The sequence below is a fragment of the Microtus pennsylvanicus genome, chromosome 3 (genome assembly GCF_037038515.1).
Source record: "Microtus pennsylvanicus isolate mMicPen1 chromosome 3, mMicPen1.hap1, whole genome shotgun sequence".
NCBI classification, from domain to species: Eukaryota; Metazoa; Chordata; class Mammalia; order Rodentia; family Cricetidae; genus Microtus; species Microtus pennsylvanicus.
In genome coordinates, this window is record NC_134581.1 from 83,484,260 (window position 1) to 83,505,065 (window position 20,806).

At 47.0% G+C, this 20,806-nt stretch overlaps 2 protein-coding genes across 4 annotated transcripts in view; both read right to left on the reverse strand.

Annotated features, from left to right (window-relative positions):
• Nucleotides 1-318: 318 nt before the first annotated feature.
• On the reverse strand, nt 319-10,228 carry Esam (endothelial cell adhesion molecule). The gene is made up of 7 exons (XM_075966337.1): nt 10,025-10,228; nt 6,525-6,712; nt 4,262-4,463; nt 3,924-4,079; nt 1,740-1,862; nt 1,360-1,486; nt 319-1,113 (listed from the first exon to the last, which is right to left on the reverse strand). Exons 1-7 carry the CDS (start codon nt 10,092-10,094, stop codon nt 795-797), a joined length of 1,185 nt encoding a protein of 394 aa, XP_075822452.1. The 5' UTR covers nt 10,095-10,228; the 3' UTR covers nt 319-794.
• A 4,632-nt stretch (nt 10,229-14,860) lies between these two features.
• Msantd2 (Myb/SANT DNA binding domain containing 2) overlaps nt 14,861-20,806 on the reverse strand; it is a 35,254-nt gene continuing 29,308 nt past the window's right edge. For all 3 annotated transcript variants that reach the window (XM_075966341.1, XM_075966342.1, XM_075966343.1), the window contains 2 exons: nt 19,996-20,056; nt 14,861-16,348 (listed from right to left, as the gene is read on the reverse strand). In XM_075966341.1, the coding sequence (XP_075822456.1) occupies nt 15,496-16,348; nt 19,996-20,056 (914 nt within the window). In that variant the 3' untranslated portion in view covers nt 14,861-15,495. The remainder of the gene's footprint in view (nt 16,349-19,995; nt 20,057-20,806) is intronic.

Consider the following 20,806-nt stretch of genomic DNA (forward strand, 5'->3'; position numbering starts at 1 on the left):
CAGCCCCAGAGACAAAGAGCAAAGCAATGCAGTGCCCAGAGCACCAGCAACAAGTACCCTGGTTCTTCATCTTCCTCCCACCTCTCCACCCCCCACCTCCGGTTGCTCAGGTTATGTTAGGGGCTCCTCAACCTCGGGCTTTTGGCACCTTCCCTTTCCATACAACAGTGAATGGCCCTTCTACAAACTCTAAAAAAACTAAAAGTCAATAAGCCCCGCGGTCGTATGAAGTCTTCTGGACACACAGCCTGACTGAATAGGTAAGAACTCAGGTTCTGTGAAGCCCTAGTTAGCAAAAGTGATTTGATTACTAGTCCATGAAAATGCCAAGTATCTTTATTGAAATTTGCAAAATAAAAACAAAAACACTGATTTCAAGTTAGTTTTTAAAACGTCTTCCCTATCCCCTGCTCCAACAAAACCCAGCCAAGCCAGCAGGACAGGTTATATTAATACAGGGAGCTGGAGTGGGAAGCAAAGGACAGCATTCGACAGGGTGTCTTTACAGACCACAGAGCCAGCGGCCTCACTGACCGGCAGTCTCCTCCAGGGCCCTTGGAGGGTGGCCAGTCTCAGCAACATTTATGTGGCTTCGCAGGGAAGAAGTGGAGCCCACCCCCCACCTCGGGCCCATTTCCTTTGTTTCTCATTTGACCCAGACTTTGATCTTACTGACGCCCAGTTTTCCAACAATAAAAGGGAGGTAGGGGCAGAGGACTGGAGGTCTAGAGTGTGGTTGTCCCCCCAAGATTCAGTCCTCTGATGCCAGATTTAGTCAATGGGTGCCTGGACCATCACACGAGAGACCCAGCCTGACTCTGAGCAGGCACCATGACAGGTACGGCACCCATGCGGCTCAGGGCAGAAGAAGAAACCCCACCTGGGCTCAGAGATACTGCCTGAGGCGGGGGTCCATCTGTCCTGGGCAGTCTTGGTGAGGATAGAGCCTGGCTAGAGATGCTAGGTGCGGGGGTAAATGTGCCAGGTCTTGGAGGAGCAGTCTTGGGTGGCCGGAGAGCCCGTGCTGAGGAGACGGAGGAAAGTGTTCCGTTCTTGGAGATGGTGTCTGAGCCTTTGGTCCAAGGCAAGGTCCGAGGAGCAATGGCATCTTCCCTGATCATCAAAGAAGCAACACATCAGAAGCCGAAAGGAGAAAGGGGAAAGAGTTCCTACCTGTCTGTCTTTCTGCCCCTCCACACACATACACCAATTCCCATTTTCTCTTCCCTTAAATCTTCTCTCAAGAATGTTGCTATGGTTCCTGTTCATCTTTTCATTAAAAATGGCAAAGGCCTGAATCCCAGACTCCAGAGAAAAGTCAGAAGAGTTCCCACCTCCTCAAAGGTCAGGGACACCTACTTGATGTCATTGGCCAGCTCCTCCAGGGTCTTGGTCCGGCGTTGGTACAACAAGACCAGTCCAGCCAGCAGCACCAACCCAACCAGAGTGCCCACAACAGCTCCGACAACCACAGCAGCCTTAGACCCTGAAAAATCCTTAGTGTCAGGGGAAGGGACACTTTTCCATTCCTTGTCCACTACTCAACTATCACCATTACGTTTGCCATTTTCTCTGTTAGGGGTAGAAAATAGCCAGACACTGACCAAACATTGACCTGGCTTTGACTATGTTCAATGCCCAGTCATGGTTCAGTGAGAAGCCTCAGCAGACAGGCTTCTTCTTTTCCTGCAATGCCACCCACTGACCACACTTCTTCACCACACTTACCCCTCACTGACCTGTCATCACTTCCAGGGTCACGTTGCACTTGGAAAAGCCCACTCTGTTTTCGGCCTTGCAGACATAGACTCCAGACATGGAAGTGGAAATGTTGGTGAGCTTTAAGGATCCACGGACGGCATCTACAGACACAATTTAGCTATCAGTCCAAGGGCCAATGTTTCCATTAAGAAAGCATATACACCGTGCCCTACTTCTGGAATGCCCTCTTTGAGTCTCTGAAAGTCGCTGCTTATCCATGGCCTTATGAGTCGGAAGAATGTGGCAGCACTCTGGGCTCTGCACACAGGCTAACTCAACCCCTGCTCCACTTCTATACTTGGTACTTCCGACTGATGTCTTAACAGGAAGTGCCACACAGAAATCCAAAGCATCGTTCGACATTTGTTTCTGAAAGGCAATGTGAAGGGAGAAGGGGGCAGAAAAAAACATTTGACTAGGAACTAGAAATGTTGGGATCCCAAACACCCCATGTGAGCCTTGTGGGTCCCCACTTCTTCATCTGTGAATGTTCCTTACCTGGTGGGGCTAAGAAGATTGTATAGACTAACCATTCTGATCATTTGAATATTGATTGTGCTGAAGTCCAGCCTGAGCTCTTTACCTGTATTAGTTTATCAAACAAAAAATACCTATTCACGGAGCCCTTTCTGAATTATTATATACTTACTTAATGCGTAAATGTGGGGTTAAGGAAATAGTTCAAAGTGCTGGCCAGACGTCTTAGACAGATCAGCAAAGGTAGATCCCAATGAGAGACCCTGTGTCAAATCCTAGAGCAGATAGCCCCTGAGAGTGATACCAAGTGACAGTGGCCTTCACATGCATGCTCAAGCATACACACTCAATTTCTATTTGAGGAGAAAAGTCAAACGGGCCTCAGGGGTTTAATTCAGTAGTAAAATTGATGCTTAGAGTGTGAAAGACCCTGGGCTCCATCCATACACCAATAAAACAAAAATAAATAGGTTCAGTGAAAAGTAGAAAAGGGGAAAAAAGAAAATATTTATACCCTCACCTACACCCAGCAATTAACACTTTGCTTTACTTATGTTATTTCTTCCTCTTCTCCCACTGACATTTTAAAGTAATATTTTGGGGCCAATGAGATGGTTTGGTGAGTAAAAACACTTGCCACACAAGCCTGGCCATCTACATTCAGTCCCTGAAACCCATCCAAAAGTGAAAAGAGAGAATCAACACCACAAAGTTGTCCTCTATCGTGTGCCACGGCACACACACGCACACACCCATCATTCACAACAATAATGGTAATAAATAACTTATTTAAAATAACACTTCAAAATATATCTTCAAAAACAATATCAATTAAGCTGGGGGTGGTTATGCCCAGCTTTAATGTCAGCACTTTGGAGGCGAGGCAGAGGCAGGCAGATCTCTGGGAGTTTAAGGTCAGTCTGGTTCTACATAGCGAGTTCTAGGACAGCCAGAGATACATAGTGAGCCTCTGTCTCGAAAGAAACCCTGTTATTTCATACAATCAAAATACCATTGCAAAGCCTCAGCAATTAGTAATGATCTTCTAAAGTTATCTAATACTTATACTTAAAATATTCCAGTTGCTGAGCCTAGTAATGTAATCCCAGCACTCAGGAGGCTAAGGCAGAAAGGTCATTAGTTTGAGGCCAACCTTAGCTACATAGCAAGACTCTGTAAAAAAACTAAAGAAGCTTGGGGTGTGACTCACTGTTCAAGTGCCTGCCTTTTATGTACAAGGTCATGAGTTCAATTGCCAGCATATCTCTCTCTCTCTCTCTCTCTCTCTCTCTCTCTCTCTCTCTCTCTCTCTCTCTCACACACACACACACACACACACACACACACACACACACACAATTCCCCCAAACATTTTTTATAGCTGGTGTGTATAAATCTCATTTTACAAATACGGGAATGGGAGTATAGTCGCAAAGTTATTGAGTGGCAGGACTGGAATTTGAAGCAGCAAGCAGTTTAGCTCCAGACCTTAGTACCACTATATGCGAAAGTTTTTGGAAGCGTAGAGCATAGCACCTTCACTTAATATGACATCTTTTTCACCCTCTTTCCACATCTCCTGTCCTTTTCTGCAATGCCTACCCTTGTCACCCCAGTCTGGGAGAGACCTCTCGTCCTTCCCCATCTGGAGTTACTGTGTCAGTGACCTCTAGAAATCCCCTTACCTAAGGTTGGTCCAAAGAAGACCTGGGCGGATGGGGCCAGCTTCTCCCACTGATATTGTGCAGTAGGCTTACTCCTTGGGGACTTGCAGTTCAGGGTCACATTGGTCCCCACATAGGGTGCACCCTGTAAACTACAGGATGGAGGAGCTGGACGAACTAGAGAAGGGAAGATAGGTTACAACCCTTACCTTAAGGACCCCCAGGTTCCCCTCCAGCAATCTCTTGTAATTCCACATTTCATCCCCAGGTCTTATACTCAGCCACTTGAGAGGGAGACCTTTCTGGCCTCCCTTGTGCTGGAGTAAGAAGGGACCCAGAGATATGCCCTCCTTACTCACCCAGTACTTTGAGCTCTATGCTTTTGCTGCCGTGACCCATGTCTGTGCTTCCACCATCTTTCACATTGATAGAACAGCGGTAGGTTCCAGAGTCTTTCTCCTGGAGGGCCTCCAGCCTCAGGGACACATTCCGCGTGGTGATAGAATGGACAAGGGATACTCGAGGTTTACTGGACACAGCCCCATAGATATAGGACAACACCTAGTGGGGACAGGACATCTGGCTCAGCCTGTGTCCCTCCTCCAAAATGGACTTCCTCACGGCCTCCTCATGTAAACCACCTTCCTTTTACCCATCTTCCCACCCACCCTCTCACAATACATGGCAGTTTTCCTTTCCCATGTACAGACCATCTCTTTCACTTGTATGGTGGCTTTTTAGGTGAATACCACAGCGGGAGAAGAAGGGGCATTCAATGCAAGAGGAAGTGTGTATGAAAGAAATTTAGATCGTAGATTGTAAGATGTGAAAGTTCTACCATTGGAGCACACATCTTTTTAAAAAGGAGAAACGATTTTTATTTCCTAATTTTAAAAGTTATGGCTGTTCAGGTGGAGGTGATGCATGACTTTCATCCCAGCACTCTGGAGGCAGAGTCAGGCGGATCTCTGAGTTCTAGGACAGCCTGGTCTACAGGGTGAGTGAGTTCCAAGACAGCCAGGGATATATGGGTGAGAGGGAGGAAGAAAGGTACAGCTGGGTGGGATAGCTCAGTCTCTGATGTCTTACAGCCATGAAGATCTTTAAAATCAATGCAAACAACCAAAGAATCCCAGCACAGTGGAGCACTTATAACCCTGAATCTGGAAAGTCACAAAAAGTGGTCTCTGGGACTAGTCCAATGGGTGCGCTCCAATGCTAGCGTGAGGCCCTTTCTCAAAAGCAAGGTAGATAGTGCCTGAAGGATGATGCCAAAGTTGACGTCTGACTCTCACATGCTTGTGTACATGAGCATGTACACCAAGTACATACATCAGCATGCACGCACATATAAACATGCACATATACAAATGGGGGACTGAATGAGAAGCTAAGTGGGCAGAGTCCCTGCCCTGCCCATGTGTGCAGGAATCTGTAGGCCCGTACCAGCCTAATTCCAGCACATGGAAGATAGAGGCCAGAGAATCTGAAGTTTAAGGCCGGAATAAACTATGAGACTCTGTCTCAAACAAAACAAAGCAAGACCAGGCATGGTAGCACACACCTTTAATCCCAATGCATGGGAAGGCAGAAGCAGAGGATCTCTAGGAGTTCAAGGTTAGCCTGGTCAAAATAGTGAGTTCCAAGATAGCCAGAGCTATAGAGAGACCTTGCATCAAAAACCAACCAAACAACAACAAAAAAAAAACCCAAAAAAACAAAAGACAAGATAGCAAGATCAAATGACTTTCCTGAATACATTTTCCAAGACCATGCAAGGAATCCCTGCAAGTAGCAAGAATCTGGCATCAGCTACTGGATAAAAGAGCCACTGAGTGCCAGTCCTGTCCAGTGGATGAACAGAGATACCAAATGGTGGAAGGAGGCCATACTGTCTTCCATGGATATAAAGAGTTTGGGGGCTTGGGGTTGGCAAGATGTCTCACTGGATAAAAGCATTTGTCACCGAGCCTGATGGTCTGAGTTCAATCCCTGGAACTCACATAAAGATAGAAGGAAAGAACTGATTCCTGAAGGTTGTTCTCTGACCTCCGTACTAGCATTGTGGCACATACAAACCCGCACATAGACAAATATCATGATGATGATGATGATGATGATGATGATGATGATGATGATGATGATGATTTGGGGGGAAAGGGGAGGGGATGTGTGGAAGGCAAGTGGATCCAGGAAGAGATATGGCCTGTACTTGACAACATCTCAAGCCCAAAAATGTTAACACACAGTATGTGGAACTTTTAAAATTGATGATGCAGGCCATGATGCCCCCTCCTTTAACCTCAGCGTTTGGGAGGCAGAGGCAGGAGGTGTCTGTGAGGCCAGCTGAATCTACTGGGTGAGACTGAGTCTCCAAAAAGAAAACAGCTATGATTCACTCACGCTACATTTCCTCAATACTTCTAGCGCCCCCACCCCCACCCCGCATGCCTCTGTGCTTTAACCAGGCTTAATGTGCTGGATTTCACAATGAGAACCAACACTAATACTGTGAGGTCGCTTGCTCTTCCCTATTTCCCTATACCTTTGTCTTCCGCCCTCATTCTCCAACATCTCATCCCTACATCCCTAGGTTGTCATTGACTAAGATTTTCCCCTCACCTGGTTAAAATCCTTCCCTTCTTGTTCCAAGTACCAGAACAGCAGGGGCTCCTCCCAAGGGTGGGACGAAGACTGCTCTGGCGTCATCGTGTACCAGACGGGAAGCACCACTTCCTCTCCCTCTACTGCCTCCAATTTGTTGAGGCCGGCGGGCACGTGCAGCTCTAGCTGAGCCAGTGAGAAGGAAGCTGAAATCAGAGCAAGGAGGTGTGAGCTCCCAGGGCTAGCTCCCTGGTCAGCCCAAAGGTCCTGACCAACGTCAGTCGCTTGACGGGGAAGGAGGGAGGCGGGGAGTAATATCCCTCGAGGAGGAACAAAGCCTGGAGGACTATCCGGAGACCTGTTTCCCAAGGTCCTGCTCCTCTTCACTCCGAAGTATTGCGTCTAGAGTGGGAATGAGACCACATTTCTATGTCTTCATTCTAATCCAGAGGTACAGAATCGGGAGGAGCGATTCCAGAAGGGAAGGCAGACCTACTTTTCATCCACACTCCACGTTACACACTTGCTCCTCCAGTCTCCTTGGTGAAAAGCAAGGGAGAATGGAAGTGCTGGTCTAGGTCATCCAGACTCCATGGGCAGATTGTTGGGGGGGTGGGGGGGGAGGTGGCAGGCGAGGGATTGAGCAGTTACTCATTAACCCCGCGGTTCCTTCTGAACCACCGATTGCGAGCATGAGTTCTGTGCTTCACAGCTCCCGTGCCTGTCGGTGACTAGGGGAATCCCAGGGCTCCCGTGCCTGCCGGTGACTAGGGGAATCCCAGGCCTCCGCTCAGTTCCATGGAGTCTGCTATGCTAGGAAAACGCACGACTGAGACCCAACCAAATCCTCGAGAAGACTTTTGGCTATCAAAGCAAGTGCCGCTGGGTTGCAGGGAATTTCAGAGAGGGATGGGAGGACAATCTTCTCACAAGTACAAAACTCCCCGTGCGTGCATCCTGCGTACGGGTGAACAGAGGTGTCAGTTTCAGTTAGGGGAACACTGATGGCACTCCAATGCCAAGAACACTTGCTTTTTGCTCTTGGGGGGGGGGGAGAGGGTGTGCAGTGTTAAAGGTTTTGGAAAAATAACTTTGAATGAGTACAGAACCGAGCCTGGGGACTCGAACGGCTCTGGTCCCGGGCCCTGCTCTCCCGGGATCAGAACACTCGTCGGCACTCAGAACTAGCTGCCACCTTGGAGAAGCTGAGCGGGCGGCAATAGCTCAGAAGCCACACGACTGTGCTGGCAGAGCCGAAGGCTCGGGAGACTCCGAGCCCACCGAGCCAGGATGAGCGCCTCCCCCATCGCTTCCCGGCCTCGTCTTAACCCAGGACCCCACCCCTATTCCTTGTCCTTCGTGGCATCCCCCACCCCTTACATTTCCTGGCGGGTCCCCGCGGTAGGAGCAGGAAACTTGCGCCCGCCGATAAGGCAGAAGACAATGAAGCCGGGGCCGCTAGACCGGAGGCTCTGCAGGCGAAAACAACCCCGCCTTGAGAAGCTCCACTTCCCCCAGAGACTTTGCCTGCTGGCGCACCTGGAGACTCCTGGCGGCGGTCGCTCTTCCTAGCCTTTTCAGAAACACTCGCTGTAAGACCATTTAGGAGGGGAAATGGTCTGTGCTCAGATGGACTCGAGCTTGGCTCGCCAAGGGTGCACTATCTGCCTACTCTAGGTTTTTGCATTTGCAGTTTGCAAAGTGGGGGCGATGGGGGAGCGGGAGTGAGATGCAGCGATGGACACACTTATTCTTTCAGCGGTAAACTAGGCGTGCAAGAGGTCCTGAGATTTCCCAGCCCTCTGCTCTGGCGTCACTTGGAACGGAAGACCCCTAATTGGTCAGACCTTTTGGTAACTGGGTGCCACATGGAGGAAAATGGGGAGTTACTGGGGGATGGACTCTGGATCAGCTCAAGAATAGCATCATTTGGCCCAGTCTGAGACCAGAGCGAGAGAATAGGCGAAGGGCCTAAGCAGAGCGAATGGGCCCTGCTCCCCAGGGCTACTATTTTTAGTTTCCCTCTTTCTCTGAGAAACTCCCCTTGTGGGCTTCTCACGCTCCGGGGGCAGCTATGAGCCACGAAGGAGCAGTTGGAGCAGGAGGGCCTTGTTGCCTTGTGCCTTCCCTAGGATTGGCGAGCCCATTTAACCCTCCAGAGGCCAAGAAGGGCAACCTCCATGACATCATATAGCAACTTAGGCTCTGGGTCTTTGATATGACAAACTAAGTCTCAATGCTGAAAGGGGGGAGGGGCCCACGAGTGACCTGCAGAGGATGTCTGTGATGCCCAGGCATCCAGTATAGATTTTTTTTTCCTCTCCCTTGCTTGGAGACTGATACTGCCCCTTCCAACACCCAAGAGTCAGATTGAGAAAGAATGTAGAAAAGAAACAGAACCTGGGGTTGAAGATGCAAAAGTAGAGCGGAGAAGCTGAAGGAGCAGGAAATTCTCTAAGCTTTGGACGGCTAGGGAGGGTGGAAGTTCATGAGACTCATGGATCTGGGGTCCTTAAGATCCCAGGCCCTCAACACCACTGGCACACAGGCTGACAGGCTGTGGGCAGGAACAAAGGGATCCCCTCCGATGTGACTGAATTTTACTCCACATTCTTCCAGGTCTTGCTTGCTCTGGCATTCTCTAGCTTGAGAAAGGAGTTAAAGCCCAGGACGTCAAACCCAGATAGCAAAATAGGCCAGGGAATAACTAATAGTGAACTTGGTTCCTACTGGATCTTTTCTCTCCAGCTAGAGCACTGGGTCACCGTCAACTACTGCTAGATGTCCCAGGAAGCTCTCCCAAGCACTTCTGGCTTCAGGAGGGTCCTTCCTCTTGGACACTTTGGCACCCTTTCCCTGTTTTCCTTGTTCTTTCCGATCCATCCGAGAAAAGATAAGGATAATGGTAGACCTGAGAATGGGCTGCGTTACTAGTCTCCACTTTTGACCTCTTCCCGAATTTCCTGTGTCCAAATGACCTCATGGTCAGGCTTTGGGGGCATCTCCTTTGATTTCCAGGGCAGGAAGCAGGAGGGAAAGAAAGCAATGTGGTGGGGGAAACGCTGTGACATAAAGTACTGACTTGAAGTACTTGCGTCAAGGCGGAGGACCAGACATTCCCCCAGGGATCTTTCATATCAGCTTGAATGGGAGGGGGGAGTGGAATTAAGTCCGTAAGCTCTTTAGTCACCGTTTCATCTGGTGCCTCAGCTTATCCAGCTGAGATGAGTGGGGGTGGTGAGGACGCGGGAATAGCTGCCCCAACTCATCCCAGAGGTCTTGCCTGGAGATGCCTCCATCCCCTCCCAACACCGCACCCCACACCAAAGCTGGGAGCTGTTCTGGCCATAGAAGGGAGAAAACATAGCACCAACCAGGGACACCCTGAAGTGGAGGATGATGAAGAAAGACAAGAATGTCAAGCAAAAGTCACGTCACAACCACTCCCAAAGTCCTCCCTAAGATCTAGGATGGGATCTATGTGATCAAAGACCCTCCAGGCCCGAGGTTTGACTCACCGAGGGTACTCAGTCCCAGGAACAAAACCCGCAGCAAGTTGGGCTCGGGGATTCCAGCCGGAATAATCATGGCCCTTCTTGGCCCGGAGTACTCAGAACAGTTGGGGCACACACTGTCTACAGGTGCTGTGGTAAGCGGCGGCAACTCGAATGTGCACAGGAACCAGGCTACTGACAAGTGTGGCTCCAACCCAAGTCTGCGGGTGTGCGGATGGAGAGGTGGGGTGGGGACCAACTGGACGGGGGCGGGGCATTCAAAGGGGTGGAGAGGTCACCGTCCTGCAGGGCGCGGCGCTTGTGACTCGCAGAGGGGGAGGAGAGCTCTACCCAAGCTCGGGTGGCCGGATCCGCTGCCTCTGTCCATTTACTCTTCGTGCTAGGGTTGGCGAGGTCGTGGTACCCCGTGAACCAGCCCGAGGAGTCATGTACACCTCCTGCGCAGGCGTTGGGCATTGAGGTGACATAAAAGGAATGGGAGACTAAACCAAGCCGAGGAGCCACCCTCACCCGACACTAAAAGCCCAGCAGCTGTGGCCAGAATGGCCCGCTCCAAGCTCGGGGTGCTGCGTCGCAGAGCGACCTTCACAGAGGAAGAAGGGGCCCTTGCTGTGTGTGGAGTGCGAGGTCAGATGGGCCAGGCGCAGCTGACGAGGTGGGGATTCGAACTTTCGTCCAGCTCCCTCTCAGCCTGGCTCAGGCTCGAGGCTCCAGACGAGGAAGTCTAAGATAGCTGACACCACAGGTCTTACTTCTCCTAGGGCTAGAGAGGGGCCGGTTCTCCAGAACTTCCAGAAACTGAGGCCCGAGGGAGTCGCGGCCTTTAGCCTCATTGCTGCAAACAGGGAAGACTGGTACAAGGAAACTGAGCAGGAAACTGAGGCGACTGTCCCCAGCTCCTCATCCCTAATGCGGACTGGGGAGGAGGGACAGCTGCAGGGGGACCGGATATAAATTTCCTTTTCTTCTGTCCAGCCACTGGTGTCTTCACTGCTGACCATCCCTTGCAGTGAACGGCTTAGGCCGGCTCTGATCCTTTAATTCCCAGGACTAGATCTTTCCTCTGCGAATTTAATTTCAACCCCATACCCCTCCCACGCCATTCGGTGGAGGCACCTATGCGCCCTCTGATGGCCGAGGCTGCTTCAGCAGGGAACTCAGCGGTGCTTGCCTTTGCCCAACAGCTAAGAAACACGGAAAAAGATGCTCCAAATTATTAGGCCGAGCTTCGCCACTGAACAAAGGTTACGTATAACGAGGGATGCCTGGCATTGCCTGTTCGGAGGGAACAGAGGCAGCCGGGCCCCCTCAGCAGCACACACTGCACCCGCTCCAGCATTGCGTAATGACTTTCCCCACCTGTAGAGCCCCAGCAATTTCTCGCCAGTGCAGCCAGCCTGGCTCCTCTTCAAATACCCGTCATGCAGTGGCTCTACGAAATGCCTGCGCAAACACTAGACTGCTCCTGACATCTCTGGAATCTACCTCTTGGCAGCTCAGTCAAGTGCAGAGACCTTCAAACTGGGATTGTCAAAGAGGTGGTGCTAGTCTATCCTAGTCTACCAAATTCAAATTTTTCTAGATTTCAGAATATTATACTTTTAAAAATGGGCATTTTGCCTGCACGTGTTGTCTGTATACGACGTGTCCGGTTCCTGTAGAGGCCCGAAGAGGGTGTTGAATGCCCTGGAACTGGAACAATAGTCTGTTTCGAATGGCCATCTGAGTGTTCAGAGTCAAACCAGAATGCTCCAAAGAGCCATCTCTCTAGCCTCGGAGCCATCTCTCCAGCCCCATTGAGCTCCTCTTGTAAAAAGTCCTCATTCATTTCTGGACCAGGACTGTCACTCCAAATAGCTCCTCCCAGGAAAAGGGGGTACAAAGCCCTGGATCTAGCCCAGACACGATGCATCTGATGACTCAGGTGCCCATTGTGGTCCAGAAGCTGTTTCCCAAAAAGCTTACCTTAGGTACAGGACGGCCACAAGGATGACAAGAGTGACTGTCTCCATGTGACACAGATGCAGTCTTCCCAGGCTTTTACCAAAAGGATTTTCCTCACTGTCTCCTATTCCAACCACATCTGAGCCTGAGGAAGTCAATACGTGAGCAGGGACGCTCTACGACACACCACAAGCTCTGGCTTACTTTTTAGGGTAGACAGCTCTCCACTGTAGTGTAAAAACTCTCTATCAACACACACCTGTACTAAGAACTGTTTACATAAACATTGGATGTGTGCAAGCCTAGTTCACAACTTCATAGGTTTCTCTCAACCACACTTCTCAGACCTTCCGAAGAATTTATAATCTGGGCTTGGAGAGACAGACTGGGCAGAGGACAAGGGTTCAGTTCCCAGCATCCGCATGGTTTACAACCATCCAGAACTCCAAAACTAGGAGATCTGATGTTCTATTCTGACCTCCAAGCACACGTGTGGCACAAACACATACATGCAAGCAAAACACTCGTGCATGTAAAGAAAGTTAAAATTTTTTAAAAAGTAATTCTAAAAGTCTTTGAAAAACATTTGAATAAAGGGTCTCCAGCACCCCTGGATCAGATAAAAAGCATACTTACGGCCTTAACTGTAGTCCGCTTGTTTTAGGTAATGCCCAGTTACCAGACATCCTGGTACCTTTTTCTAGACTGCTCTGGTCAGATAGGATACTCCTATCAGCAAGTCATGGTCCTGACAAGCCTCCATTTCCCAACACTCATTTTGTCCTCTTCCCTGACCTTCAAACCATTTCAAGCCAAACAGAAACCCAAGCTTGGTCTCATCTTTGCCCTCATCCTGATGGCAGGAGTCTAACAATGCCACACTCCCAGTAACATTATGCAGGTAAAGTCCTCACCAAATGTTCCTAAAATATTCTGCCCCACCTAGTAACTACTAGCCAAGGAAGGGATATAGAAAAATTCAGTATTAATGTTAGTTCTTGATTGGTCAGTGGCTGTATTGGAGGGGCCATTTAATATTCCTGGTAATGTTTGTTCCTCCAGTTTGCCACTGTTAATTATGAGATTGCTGCTGTCCGATCATCAATACACCTTAGAACCAAAGGTTAAACTTACAAGACTCTTCCAAGGCCCCTACGCACGCGCGCGCGCGCGCGCGCACACACACACACACACACACACACACACACACACACACACACACAGAGCACACTGAGCAGGTGCTGCAATGACAGTCTCGGGATATTTATACTCTCCAAGTGGCACCTATTCTTAGCAGCTTACATCAGAAAAAAGGTAACTCCATAAGCCCAGATTCAAATAATATAAACCATCCCAGTGGTTAAAAATGTTCTAGATCACTAGAAAAACATATACGCATGAATTGGCCAAACGATATTGAAATAAGAAAGGGTAAATCACCAATGTGACTTAATTTTGTGGGTTTACATAAGCAATTTTTATTTTACTTCTAGTTTTTGAGACAAGGTTTCTCTGTGTAGCTCTGGCTGTCCTGGAACTCACTCTGTAGACCAGGCTGTCCTCAAACTTAGAAATCTGTCTGCCTGGGGCTGGAGAGATGGCTCAGTGGTTAAAAGCACTGACTGCTCTTCTTTTTTTTTAATTAATTAATTAATTTATTTATTATGTATACAATATTCTGTCTGTGTGTATGCCTGCAGGCCAGAAGAGGGCACCAGACCCCATACAGATGGTTGTGAGCCACCATGTGGTTGCTGGGAATTGAACTCAGGACCTTTGGAAGAGCAGGCAGTGCTCTCAACCTCTGAGCCATCTCTCCAGCTCCCTGACTGCTCTTCTAGAGGACCGGGGTTCAATTCCCAGCACCCATATGGCAGCTTACAACTGTCTGTAACTCCAGGATCCAGCATCCTCACACTGATATACATACAAGTTAAAACACCAATAAAATAATTTTTAAAAAAATCCGTCTGCCTCTGCCTCTGCCTCTGCCTCTGCCTCTGCCTCTGCCTCTGCCTCTGCCTCTGCCTCTGCCTCTGCCTCTGCCTCTGCCTCTGCCTCTGCCTCTGCCTCTGCCTCTGCCTCTGCCTCCCAGGTGCTGGGACTAACCACCTCCTTTCTGGCTGTGATCTTACTTTCAACAGTATACAAAATCAGAGACTTAAGAGTTCTCATCTGGATTTGCTGTCCTCTTAAAGCAGAACACCTGAGAGATGCTGAGGAACCATTAAAGACAAATGCCAAACTAGCAAGTTCCTGTCACAAGACTAAGTGACCCTTGACTACTGGAGACTATTCTTAGCCAAGCGCGCTAGCATCCAGGTGGAGTGGAGCCTGACCCACTGGAATCTAGGAAAAGGACTGTGCAAGAGTCCTTATCTACTGAACCGACACCTTCCAGTTTCTCCTCTCGTGGATCGCTTTTCAAAGGCATTAGTATTGTGTTTCTACTGGCTCTTCACTTTCTCTTTTTAGACACACTAGGTTGGCATCACGTCTGTCCTCTCAGTACTTAGGAGACTCACTCCAGTTACTGAGTGAAAGGCGAGGAGTCAAAGCGCCCTGCCCATGTGTACTCCCAAAGTCAGAAGCACATCCCCGCAGTCGTTTTCTAGGGACAGACACACTGTGGTGTCGAATGCCCTCTGGAACTCTCGACAAGGACTATGGTCATTGTTCACACATAGAGAAACAGCATGCTCTGTTTGGTATGGCCATTCTTTTCTTTCCAGTACTGGGGACTGAACCTAGGGCCCTGCGCATTCTAGATGAGGACTAGCACTGGACAGAGCCCAGCCTCAGCTTCTTCACTCTCCCATCGAAGCTGGACATGAGCCCCACAATCAATGCAGCCACACCCTGGTACAGAAAGCTCAACTAGCAACCCAAAAGGTCAGGAATTCCTTTAATATTTTTTTTAATTTAAATGGTAACACAACCATAAAAATCGTACATCACATAAACAAAAGTCTTTGCAGGCAACACTGATTGGAAATAGCAAAACACTTGGTTGGTGAAAAAGATGAAACTCTAAATTATATACAATAGTAGCTAAAGGTAATATTGAAAAACAGCCTTATTTACTGTGATTCAAGATTTACTTGTCATTATCTATTGCTTATTTATTCAACGTTGTAAATAATACTTATAGAGATGTGTAAAAATGAAACATTGTGAAAAAAATACAATTTTCAATTTCATATGAAACTCAAAGTATAAGTTTTGTCCAATATGGAATGTACCTACATTTGTTCATTTCAGGGCTCTAAAATCCATTTAAAAATCAATGCTTTCTTTTTTTAAAAAAGAACTGACCCACCATGCAAGACCTGCTTGCTCGAAATGAGCATTTCAGGTGAGGTCTGCCTTTCTGCCCAGTGTCTGCTATGCTGCTTGAGATGTTGCATTGGTCTCATCGTGGACAGAGTTCCCACAGAGAGGCTGAGGGCAGCATCTGGACTGGGGGTAGTCTGGGAAACAGGAAGGATGGAGAAGAATGCACACGCCCAAATCCTTATGAAGGATGACACTCAGTTGTTAAATTTTAGGGGATATCCAATGGCTTTTTCCAGACACTCAACTAATGAGCCAGCAGAAAGAAAATCCCTCTCTACTTCTACAAATTTGATATAGATGGATTTGGGGGAAATTCCAGGATCCACAATACAGTTCTGAGACAAAAATCCATTAATACCAACCCACTCTTTACTGAAGGTTTTGGTATTTGCTTGGAAATGTAAAAACAAGCACTGTTGCAGAGTCCTGACCTCAGCGATTCCGAGGTAGCAGTAGATGATCCGGGTGGGTTCTACTTCCACGTGCAACGAGGCTTGTGCTGAGAGGCTTTCCAGGCCAACCCGGCCTTCTTTTCCTGGGTCCAGGGCCTGGCGCTCGACATCTGGGGTGAGGGGCCTCTCGACACATTCTTCATAGCCAATGGCATAAAGACCTGGACTTTTCGGAATCCCTCCTGGCAGTAAATACTGAACAACATTCCCACCCGTTGGCTTGGAGTGGGCAATGGGTATCCAGTCAATTTCCATGTGCAGCTCCAGGCACCTGGCTTCACTAATGGTGATCTCTAAGAACTTGTAGTAAACATTCTTCCAGTTCATTTTCTGTACTCGGGTCATGATTATTCGTCCCTCAGGCTTCTCAGAGTTGAAGTACTCCCGAAGACGCTTACCAAGGGGCACCTGGGAACTAATCTCAGCGTAATGGTAACGGATATCCTCTTTCCAGCGGGTGTTATAGCCAATTCCAAAAATGGCCAATTTATTGGAAAGATGGAGCCTTGAAAAGTCCGTCCAACTCTGAAACAGTTCCCATTTCAACTGTACTGACTCCAAAATCTGTACAATATTCTGCATGGTGTCTCGTTTCCTAGAAAGAGAAATTAACAGTCAAATTCTTGAAGTGTCTAGAGCAACAACATCTAACAGAATTTTCTAAGATGATGGAAATGTTCAGTGCCTAAACTGCCCACTCTGGGCACCACTAGATCTTAAAACACTGCCAACAAGAGTAAAACGTTACATTTAAACACCCACATCTCAGAAGGTCACTGCATTAAATGTCAGAAATATCCCATTGAGTTCCTAGAATTAAAAATGAACTGCTTTTCATAGTCTCACTGTATCAAATTTAATAAATATAAATTCTTAAGATTCCCATGATTTCAGAAACGATGAAATTTTAGAAAATTACTATTGTGTGTATGTAGTGGCACGTCACCATGTGGAGGTCAGAAGGAAACCTTGGAGTCGCTTCTCTCCTACTTCCCCATGCACTCCGGGGATTGGCCGTGGGCTTCCAGGCTGGAACAAGCACTTTAATCACTAGTGCTGTCACTGATCCCTCTCAGGAGCATGATTATTATTATTATTATTTTTGCTTTGTTTTGTGTTTTGTTTTTCAAGACCAGGTTTCTCTGTGTAGTTCTGGATGGCCTGGAATTCACTCTGTAGATCAGGCAGGCCTCAAACTCAGAGATCCACCTGGCCCACCTCTGCCTCCTTAGTGCTGGGATTAAAAGCATGTGCCATCACTGCCCAGCGGATCACAAATTTTTAATAAATGGTTATCATAATTCTTATAGTGGACGCCGGGCCAACGTGCAAAACCCAAAGGCTACTTTAACAAAGCACCAGCGCTGCCCCAGATAACAATTCCTAAAACAGAATTTACGACAGTCCAGTCATTTTCACACACGTGCTGGAGAGATAATTACGTGGTTATGACTAAGGACATGAGCAATATGCCATTTCTAATTAAATGAATTAGGATGAACTCATTACCACTCTCAAATTTTAGTTAGAATATTAAAGGTGAAATTACAGAAATCTTCAGTTATGACTTCTGTAATTAGCATATCAAGATAGAACATGCTATGAACTAATAAACTAACAGGCTATTAGCTAATGTATTGACTGACACTTCATGTAATTTACATAAATGCAATTCCAAGTTGTTTCTCACTGGGAATAGTGGTGTATGCCTTTAAGCCCAGAACTTGGGAGGCTGAGCCAGGTGATCTCTTTGAGTTCAAGGACAGCCTGGTCACACAGTGAGTTCCAGAACAGCCAAGGCTATGTAAAGACCCTGTCTCAAGGAGTAGGGGAGGTGGCAATCAGGAGAGATAGCTAAGCAGTTAAGAGCATTGGCTGCTCTTCTAGAGGACCTGGGTTCAATTCCCAGCACTAGCATGACAGCTCATAACTGTCTGTAAATCCAGTTCTAGGGGATCCGACACCCTCAATCAGGCAAATGTGTGCATAAAACAAAACAAAATATTTTTTAAAAATATTTGCTAAGTATGGCCAAACTTTGATATGGTAAATTTGGCTTATTCAATATTAACTTGGCAATCAAGTTATTATATTTTTAAAAATCAATTCGAAGTTTAATCTACAAAAGTGCTTAGACCACACTTGCAATCAAAAAGGGGGATTTGCTAAGAGTACATTTTTTTAAAAATTACTATTTGGGAGGGGGAAGTGAGTGTATGCAAGTGCTGGTGGAGGCCTAGGAGTTAGAGGCAGCTGTGAGCCTCTGGACACCAATGCTGGGATCTCAAGTTGAGGCCTCTACAAGAGCACCAAGCACTCAATCACTGAGCTTTCTCTCCTGCTCTCTGCTAACAGAATCTTCAAAAGAGGCCACAGTCCTTTAGACTTTCCTTTTAAAATCTTGTATCTTCTAGGAGAAGAGCTTTGGAGCATTCTAGAGGACATACAGAACAGCATCTCCCTGGCCTATCTTTACAAAATACAAAGGGCTAACACTGTGTTATCAGGTGCTTCTTGGGACCTAAGAGTACCCTACGTTTATCAGTCACCCAGGAGTCTGGCTTGGAATCTTCTCGAGACCAAGCAAGCACCTAATGAAAGCACTAGCTCGCTGGGGACCTACTTCCCTCCTCAGGGAAGATGGAGGTGCTCACTCCCTCGCTTACTCTATTTGACTGAGTGGGACAACGCGTCAAAAGAGAATTACCTTTTATAGTCATTGAATCATTTGTATATTTCCTTCTTTTAAAGGAATTAAATGTGTTTGCTGTATGCACACTTATGTGTTGTACAGAAGCCAGAAGAGGGCAGAAGTATCCTCCTCTACCATTCTCAGCTATGTTCCTTTGAGACACCTCTCTCACTGAAGTTGGAGCTTTCATTTTTTGAGTTGAGAGGCAGCTGCCCACCCCAGAGCTCCATTTCCTTCAGTGCAAGCTTTATGCGTGATAACAGGACCAGGCCCAACTTTCTTACATAGGTGCTGGGATCTGAACTCCCACTCCCATGCTTTTACAGTCAGTGCTTTTAAACACTGAGCCATCTCTCCAGCCCTGAACGTGTTTTACTGATCTCAGGGAGGACTACACATAGGAGACGGAGTAGAGGGCAGAGACTTGTTCATTTTGTTCACTGAACTATCTTAGTGTTTTGCATACAGCAGACACTTAGAAAACAAAAGTTAACAAAATGATTTAGTGAATATTCTTTGTGATGCATGGATCAGTTTGTTAACTAACCCCACAGATGCAGAGAGAGAGAGAGAACAAAACTCAACCCACTGCCCAAACCAAGCTATTTTTATTTTATTCAACACGTCCCATGATGAGCACTAGGCAGACAGTGCGAGGAACTGCAGAAGTGCCAACCAAGCAGTAAACAGCTCTTTCAGAACCTCTCACTTCTTAGGAGAAAAAGAGCAGCAGAGGACAGAGCATACTAAAAAGACCTACTGGCCTCAGCACCAGGGTATTTCAGAAGTGTGGAGCAATTTGGCACCATAGTTATTTGAGTAGTTCCTGAGATCTACCTACTTCCTGGCTTCTGAAGATCCAATACCAATAAAGTTCCAGCATTTAAAGCTAGTGACAAGTGGCAGCTTGTGTCTTCCTGTCTCAAATGTCAAGATCACACATATGGAATGCAACACACAAGATATGGGTGCTATGAATTCAAGGTTACCAGGAAGACAAGTGAGTAGTGCTCTTCAATTAGCCCCAAACTAATTTTTTTAAAGGGCTTTGATAAGGAACTCACTTAAAGCCATTAAAAAGAACTGTAAGTGTAACGGACGGTACAAACCCTTAGGGGAAAGAACAGCAGTTGGGCTAGTGAGAGGATCTATCCTGGACCTTCTCAGTCTTTCCTCCAGGAGCTGATTTCTACATGGTAAGTAGGTCATCTAAGAGCTTCCTTTCTGTTCTCAAACTGCAGTATTATAAAGCATTTATGTCCCTTTGGCCCTCTACCATTTCACCCAGCCCCACTAAGCTCAAGTCTTTGTGGCTCATCTTGTGTCTTAGGAAGCACGTCCACACAGGAAACGCATGATTCCATGTAACACATTTCTTCTTTCTGTATGTAAAATGCGGCATCTCAGGTCCCTAGTGGCAGAGTGGAGAAAGAGCAGACACGATTCCATGGTGGTAAGGCTGGAGTTTCTACACCATGCCTTGGTACCCATGATCCTCCCAGGTCACTAAATTTAGACATATTGGTGAAAAAAATGAAGCATGTACTTACTGTGCTTCTTCAGGAGACTCTTGTTTTATTTTTAATGTTCTCTTTGAAACTGGCATTTCATCTGAAAAACAAAGAATTTTGAAAGAAGTTATATTTTTGTAAATGGTGGCACACATTTATGTGGATAAGTAGCTCTATTTACTGCCCTGTACCAGACTTAAAAATATAACTTTATATAATGAGATGCGAACATTTATATGCAAGATCAGAAACCAGGCTTCCCAAGTATAAAATTCGTCAAGGTCACCAGTGGATTTCAAGCGAGGAGCTTAAAGCTTAATTTCACTGCAAACATGATTTTGAAAGAACAAGAACGAAAATGATTCTGCTCTATTTAGGTTTTCTACGTAGGTTTTACAGTGTAAGTAATTATTCCCCCAAATACGAGGATCAGCATATTCTGTGTGTTATTTTTTTCGAGGTCTGGGTGATTTAACTCTTTACAGCAAACAGGGTTGTAAGACACTGCAGTCTAGGCCTTACTGTTCTTGTGAGATTGAAAGGCCAGATCATTTGGCATCTATTCTTATTCTTCCAGTCTTCGTTTTCTTACATATGGCTGATAATCTTACCAATTTGAGAGCCTCTTTCTTTTCCCATTCCAATATTTGGAAGAAGTTCTAAAGTACTAATAGAAACTATGATAACAATCTACCCTTTTTCTTTATTTCTCTGTCACCGGGCAAGATTTCTGTAATTTTTTTTCCTTAAGGAAGGGAAACAAATGTATAGAGTCAATCCTGAGCACCTCCTGAGGCAGAAGGGCATTTATTCCTAACATACTCATTACACAACTTGCTGGTGATATACA